Genomic DNA, 6,400 nt, shown 5'->3' with positions numbered 1-6,400 from the left:
CATTCAAGAATTGAGGATTAAAAAAAACACGCAACTACTGAAACCCCCATAAGATTAACATTATGGTTTCATTAGCAGAGTGTGCAGAATAAGAACACGGCCCGATGTGTGGAGATGAAAGACCAGGCTTCAAAGGAAAACAAAGTTTGCCCCTCGATTATTGAAGCATATGCACTCCAGCCTTCTTGGAGCAAAGTGAGATGACTGACACACACACACACACACACACACACACACACACACGTTTAAGGTCTAAGCCCATAGAAATAGGTTCAGTGCCTTGAAGCCTTAAACCCTAACCCTACTTGAAAGCATCTGTTTTTATTTGTCCTTCATATCTCGATTGAAAACATGTAACCTGACGGACCTTTTCAGAACTTAAAATGGTCTGTTCTCGCTCAGTATGCAGAGTAGTGCTAGAAGAATAGAGCAGAACTGTACGGTGGGACAAAGCAGAACTCTAGATCAACATAACAGAGTAGAAATGTGTACAGTTTGTCCCCATGAAGTGTATTTATAAAGTCCCAGTGTGTGTTTGGCCTTAGTGTCACGCTCAAGACTGACAGAACCAAAAATGTGACGCTGCTCAGACTAAGCTGATAACTTTCAGGTGGCCTCAGCCAGAGAAGACAGAAGACAGGACTCTGAGCTTTAAACAGAAAAAAGGAGATAGTTTATTTGAAATGTACAAAAGCTATATACACACTCACACAAACCCACACACTCGGAGCATAGTAAAAGTGGAAGGTAGCACACACACACACGCACACACACACATTTTAAAGGCTACTTATAAATTCAGCAGAAAATCAACATAACAAAACTGAGGAGGTTGCAGGCCGAGGCGGCCCCTGGGTCCTAAACACCGTTTCATCCTTCCACTGAGTCCCTTCCTGGGATCTTTGTCATCCAGAGCCCAGCGCACATGCGTGTGTGTGTGTATGTGTGTGTATGGGGGGGTGAACATGTTAATTAGGGTTTGGCTCTTTACTGAGAACGCACAGAGGTACTTGTATATTCCTTTAGAGAAAGACGTGTGTTCATCGGCACAGAGGCCAGTCCTGTTCAATCATTCAGCACTGTGAGGGGGGACCACAGAGACCAGCAGACCCCAGAACCCAGACCCAGCCACAGAAACACATCACGTCCATGGATCCTTATGTTGAGGAGCCGGGCTGTCAAAATGTTTCATCTTTAAGACTTTTATCTTTTATCTCACAACAGAGCAACAGAGGCTAGAATCTCTCAGACTACGTGGAAAAGCAAACGCCAGCGTGTTTGAGTGACGGGGATGAGATGAGAGATGACACACGTTCACTCAGACAGCCCAAGTTTAAACAGCAAACGTCTATAGCATAACTTAAAACAAGTACCGTTCAGTATAATCTATAAACATAAATGTCTTCGTGAGAAAATATGATCTGATATCTACACTTCCTGTCCTGGTTACACTTGTTTCAACCTTGATGTCATCAGCAAGGCACGATGTGAACGTCTCTCAGTGCACCGCGTTGTAAAGGGGCGTCGACACCAACAAATACTGGATGGCAGCTGTGTGTAGATGTGTGTATGAACCCTGGCTGTCGTACATCTGTAGCAGTAAAGTATGGCTTTAACATGTGATGGTAGAAAATGGTCCTTAACCTTTGCTATATCCACTAAATGCAACATATAATTTGAAGCAAATATTACAAGATTAGCGTAATACTATGGACACTGAAGGTCAAAGCTTCAGAGAGAAACAGGTTCTCTTAGTTCAGTCAGTGCTTTCTTGTGTGGTCCACGTGATTCTGATGTAGATGATGGTTGAAGGATTGAATGGAGGATGAGGTTTTGGATTGCTCTCAGCTTATCATGTTGAGGAACTTGCTTTCTTCAGCCAACGCCGTGAGCATAGAGTTCATGTCCCCGATGGCCATGTTGCCGATCCCCGCCGGCACGGACGCCAAGGTGACGGAGTTGCGCGGGGTGGTGAGACGCGAGGAATTCTGGGAGAGGCTCTGCATCAGGCCGGGGCTCAGTGTGCCCGACATGAGGCTGGAGTGGTCCCCGTCGTCCAGCATGGCGTCAAAGTCGATCTGGGCGTGCTCAGTGGGCCCTGAGCCACCGGTGGAAGAATCCACTGTGCTGCTGGAAACTTGGTTTACTCCCGGCGAGGCCAAGTTGGCTGCAGCGGCGTTGTTACCAGCAGGGGGCTCCTGGCTGGCACAGGGGGACATTGGGGCGTCCAGGCTGGCAGAACCGGGCTGAAACATATGTATCTGACCTGTGTACATCATAGCAGAGTTGGGATTGACAGAGGTGCCGTTGTGGCCTACTGACCCGCTCGGCCTCTTTGGACTGGCCTCAGAAGTATCGATACCATGGCTGGGGATCAAATCTGAAGACTTGAAACGGTTTGGCTGCATGGCGTTAGAGCCCATGTGATGTCTTGCAATTGCCTTGGGCTCCATTGGAGGCCTGGGTTGTAAAACACCTCTGCCATTATGGACATTATGCTGCTGCTGCTGCTGCTGCTGGGCGACACCGTTACACATCTGCTGCTGCTGCTCCACTTGGTTGATATGAGAGAAGCCATCAGTCTGTGTCCGTGCTCTGTAATTTGGCATTTCTGGATGAATCTGATTTGGCATACCGTTACGCATCGGTCTCGTGAAATTTGCGATTGTGTCCTGGCCAAACCCTTGTTGAGGACTGGGCTGCTCACTCAAGTTCACATTGTTGCATTGCCTCTGTTGTTGGTTCTGCTGTAGGGAGATGTTCATCAGTCTCTGGTTGTTGTACTGCCCGTATCCCTGCATTGACATGTTCTGGTTCATGGGTAATACCTGCTGGTTGCTGCCCAGGCCCTGGCCTTGTGGCGGCAGAGGACCAAAGCTGTGCCTCTGCTGGACCACAGCTAGGTTCCCCCTGAGAGGATGCTGCTGCTGTTTGGAAAGCTTGGTTGTGGCATCCATGGTCCCTGAACTGACTTCATTCCACTGCACTGGCATGTTGTTCTTGTTCATGCTGTTTGATGGCGGAGAGAAGGTCTGCTGGGAGCCTCCAAGGCTCATCTGGCAGGACTGCATGTCCTGTCCATGAGACATGGTTGCTTCCACCATGGCCATCCTCCTCTGACCATAAAACGATGCTGGTGGGGCCACGCCTGTCTGATAGCCCTGAGTCTGGTACTCCACTTGTCCCGGGATATGGGCTGAGGAGCCACTGTTCTGGGTCCTAAGGTACTGCACCATGTCATCTGGGAGCATAATATCCTCCTCCCCACCTTGTTCCCCCCCGGCCATCATCCCATCTATTGCCATATTCTCCATGGCTACATTCTCAGATATGCTAGGTGGCCTGGGAGCAAAGGGGTACCGTTGTAGACTACCATCAGAACGCGTGTAGCCCTGCATAGCCAGCACCTGGTGGCGCTCTGCAGCAGATCCAAACATAGGGTTCATGCTGTTCATGCTGTTATAGCGCTGGACCCTTGGTAAGGACAGGGGGTCCATGTTGGACCGACGTATTGGGTCACTAGCACGGCGTGGAAGGCTGCTGGGGACCTCATGGGGCATCATGCTCTGGAAGCCATTTCCATTGTCACTGCATCTCCGGGGCACAGATCCAGGGGGTGGATGATGGAATGAGTGGGAATAGCCTTCCTGGGAATCACTATACAGTGCCATACGGGTCCTTAGGCTCATCCGCTCCATGTTGGGGAGAGGTGTAGGTGGGGCTCCACCGGTGGCTGCAGCATATTTAGCCTTGAGACGGTAATGCTGAGCCGGTGTCAGACTGAGCAAGCTCGGAAGACCTCCTCCACCCATGCCACCACCACCACCACCACCGCACTGGCTAGCCTCGCTGGAACGGCGCGACAAATCAGTGGAGATGGGGTCATAGGAGTCAGCAGAACTGATGTTGTTATGGCGATTGCCACTGAATTGGGACGCCTCACTGGAGCGGCGGCTGGAATAGCACGGAGAGATACCGGAGGAGCGGCGACTGGAGGTGTAGGCTGAGCTGAGGGTACTGGTGGTGCTATCACGCCGCTCGTTCAGTTGGTTTAGCACCGTCACCTCGCATGAAGACAGGTCGCCCAGCCGCTGGCCGGGGTAGGGGCCGCTTAAGTTACTGATCATGTTGGAGCTCTCCAGCAGGGAACCTGGGGAGGACAACACAGTACAGTTTATCATTAGATGTTCATGAATCCCTTTAGTCCAGTCTTTTTAGTCAAAACATCAATAATCAGACAAACACGTTTCAGTTGCACACGTACCGACTGCAGGTATGGGAGGCAGCTTGGTGTTGTTGCGATGACCCTGTGGTGGCTGCGGCGCCGAGTTCACCCAGGGGCAGGAGTCCCTCACCGTCTTCAACCTCTCCTTCTTTATGTTCTCCAGCTTGATGGTGACTCCGCAGCCGTGACCCCCGGCTTTCCTCAACTGGAGCCCGACCCCGGCGTGCTGTCCCCCGGCGGGAACGGTGGAGTCGACCATGGGACCCTCGTCCAGCGCGCTGAGGTCCCCAAAGCTGCCCCCGCTGTGCAGAGCCATCTCTACCCCACTGTCGTTGTTGTTGGTGCTGCTGAGAGGCGACGGCTCACTGCTACATGATGAGTGGCCACCAGGACTGGACTGATACGTCTGGAGCAAGACAGGTACGAGGGAAGGGGAAATGTTTAATCATGAGTATGAATGTTCGTTGTGCACTTGACACAGAAATGTACAGAAAAGTGAAAAAACTGAACATGGCTCAACATCACACTGCCATCAAGACTTCTCTGATCATAGCAGATTATTTTGTAGTGGCACATGTACGCCTGTAACCTCATTCATTAAAGATGGGCTTGATTTATTTACAACAAGAAACAAGCGGATAATAGATGAGTTCTGGGAGCAACAGTCTGATTGTGATTCTAATTCAAACTGGAGTCCCAGCTTGTGAATATTAATGTGAAGGGGACTTTTATCATCATCCAACAGAGGCTGCTGTACATCTTGGAGAGAGAAAAGAATGCATTTTGAAGGAGTCGTGGTGCTGCTTGCTCCTGTGTAGGTCAACATGAGTGTTTCAGCAGTTTGTAACTGAGCATGTTTCAATAGTGTGAAGATGAGTTACCATGAAAAAAAGTTCACCATGCAAGAATAAAGCAAGGCCAAAACCCAAATAGTTTCAAATATAAACACAGACAGTTTCAAGGCTCACCTCAGTGACGTCTGTCCATTAGGGGAGTTACAAGGGTGAGAGAAGCATGTTCAAGCAACGACCAAAGAGGTGAGTTAGACAGGAAGCAGACAGAGTATCAGGACAATAATCGACAGACAAGACAATGTTAGTAAAGTGGAAAAGGAAACAGAATCGCGCCTTCAGGAAGGAGATCATGCAACAGCTTAACACAAGAATCTGAGTTTGTTTTAACGTTTCACAGAACTTGGAAATTTCTTGCACAAACATGAAACCTCCGCCTCCACGTTTTATGAGGTAATAAAAAGCAGGTTTGGGTTGGAAGGAGTGACGACGACGACTCACCACAGAGTTCTCAGTCTTGATGGATTTGACCTGCAGGCAGTCTTCTACTCCTCTGGAGGTGCTGTTGGCCTCCATCTTGCCATCCACACCTCTGCCGCTCTGCTTGGAGTTTGCCTCGTTCTCTCCGCTGCCTTTGGGCGGTTGAGGTCTCGGCGGTACGTCGTTCCGTTGTTTCTTGGTGACGTGGGCCTCGGGTCCGTGCACGGTCTTGACGTGCTTCCTGAGAGAGCTGGGGTCTGTGTAGCGTTTGGTGCAGCCCGGGATCTTACACACGTATGGTTTCTGCGGAGAGTGTGTGAGTTTGATTTTAATTATGGGAATTATGTCCTACGTAACTTATAATTTCACTATGACGAGGAGTGTTGTCATTTTGGGCTGAGTCAGTAGATATCTAAGTAAGCTAACGCCGGCCCCGTACCTCATTGGAGTGCGTGCGGTTCTGGTGCTTGGCCCGGTCCGAGGCGTTGGAGAAGGCCTTGTTGCAGCCTTCATGCTCGCACACGTACGGTTTCTCCCCCGTGTGGGACCTGAGGTGGGTCTTGAGATTCTCCAGGCGCGAGTAAGCTTTAGCGCATCCCTCGAACTGCAGACAGACAGACAGACAGACAGACAGTGAGACTGATGTCATACTTGCTGTCGGCAGCTGGTTACCACAAAGGACTGGAGGGAGAAAAAAAAAGGAAAAGTCTCTTTTCAAAAGCAATCTACTCTTGGCGTCTTGCCCACCTGCTGCGGTCTGCCACAGAAAAGCAAAGCATGGGTACACTTTGGTAAAAAAGGGTTATTATATAAAATATCGGAGCAGAGTGTGGGGTATGCTACAGCTCTTTGTCTTGTGTGCTTTGTTGAGACAAAGAGAATCCTGTGTTTAGCCTTTGTGTTC

At 49.9% G+C, this 6,400-nt stretch overlaps 1 protein-coding gene across 2 annotated transcripts in view; it reads right to left on the bottom strand.

The window, feature by feature from the left end:
- Window positions 1–671: 671 nt before the first annotated feature.
- The window catches only part of gli2a (GLI family zinc finger 2a), a 63,682-nt gene continuing 57,953 nt past the window's right edge, over window positions 672–6,400 (bottom strand). For both annotated transcript variants that reach the window (XM_076167814.1, XM_076167816.1), the window contains exons 11-14: window positions 5,936–6,100; window positions 5,518–5,799; window positions 4,265–4,631; window positions 672–4,150 (exon numbers count right to left, since the gene is read on the bottom strand). In XM_076167814.1, coding sequence (XP_076023929.1) covers window positions 1,845–4,150; window positions 4,265–4,631; window positions 5,518–5,799; window positions 5,936–6,100 — 3,120 coding nt within the window. In that variant the 3' untranslated portion in view covers window positions 672–1,844. The remainder of the gene's footprint in view (window positions 4,151–4,264; window positions 4,632–5,517; window positions 5,800–5,935; window positions 6,101–6,400) is intronic.

This window comes from Genypterus blacodes, unplaced genomic scaffold, assembly GCF_046128005.1.
Source record: "Genypterus blacodes isolate CSIRO-AG114 ecotype Tasmania unplaced genomic scaffold, CSIRO-AGI_Gbla_v1 ptg000176l_1, whole genome shotgun sequence".
NCBI classification, from domain to species: Eukaryota; Metazoa; Chordata; class Actinopteri; order Ophidiiformes; family Ophidiidae; genus Genypterus; species Genypterus blacodes.
This window is presented reverse-complemented; position numbering and strand designations above follow the sequence as displayed.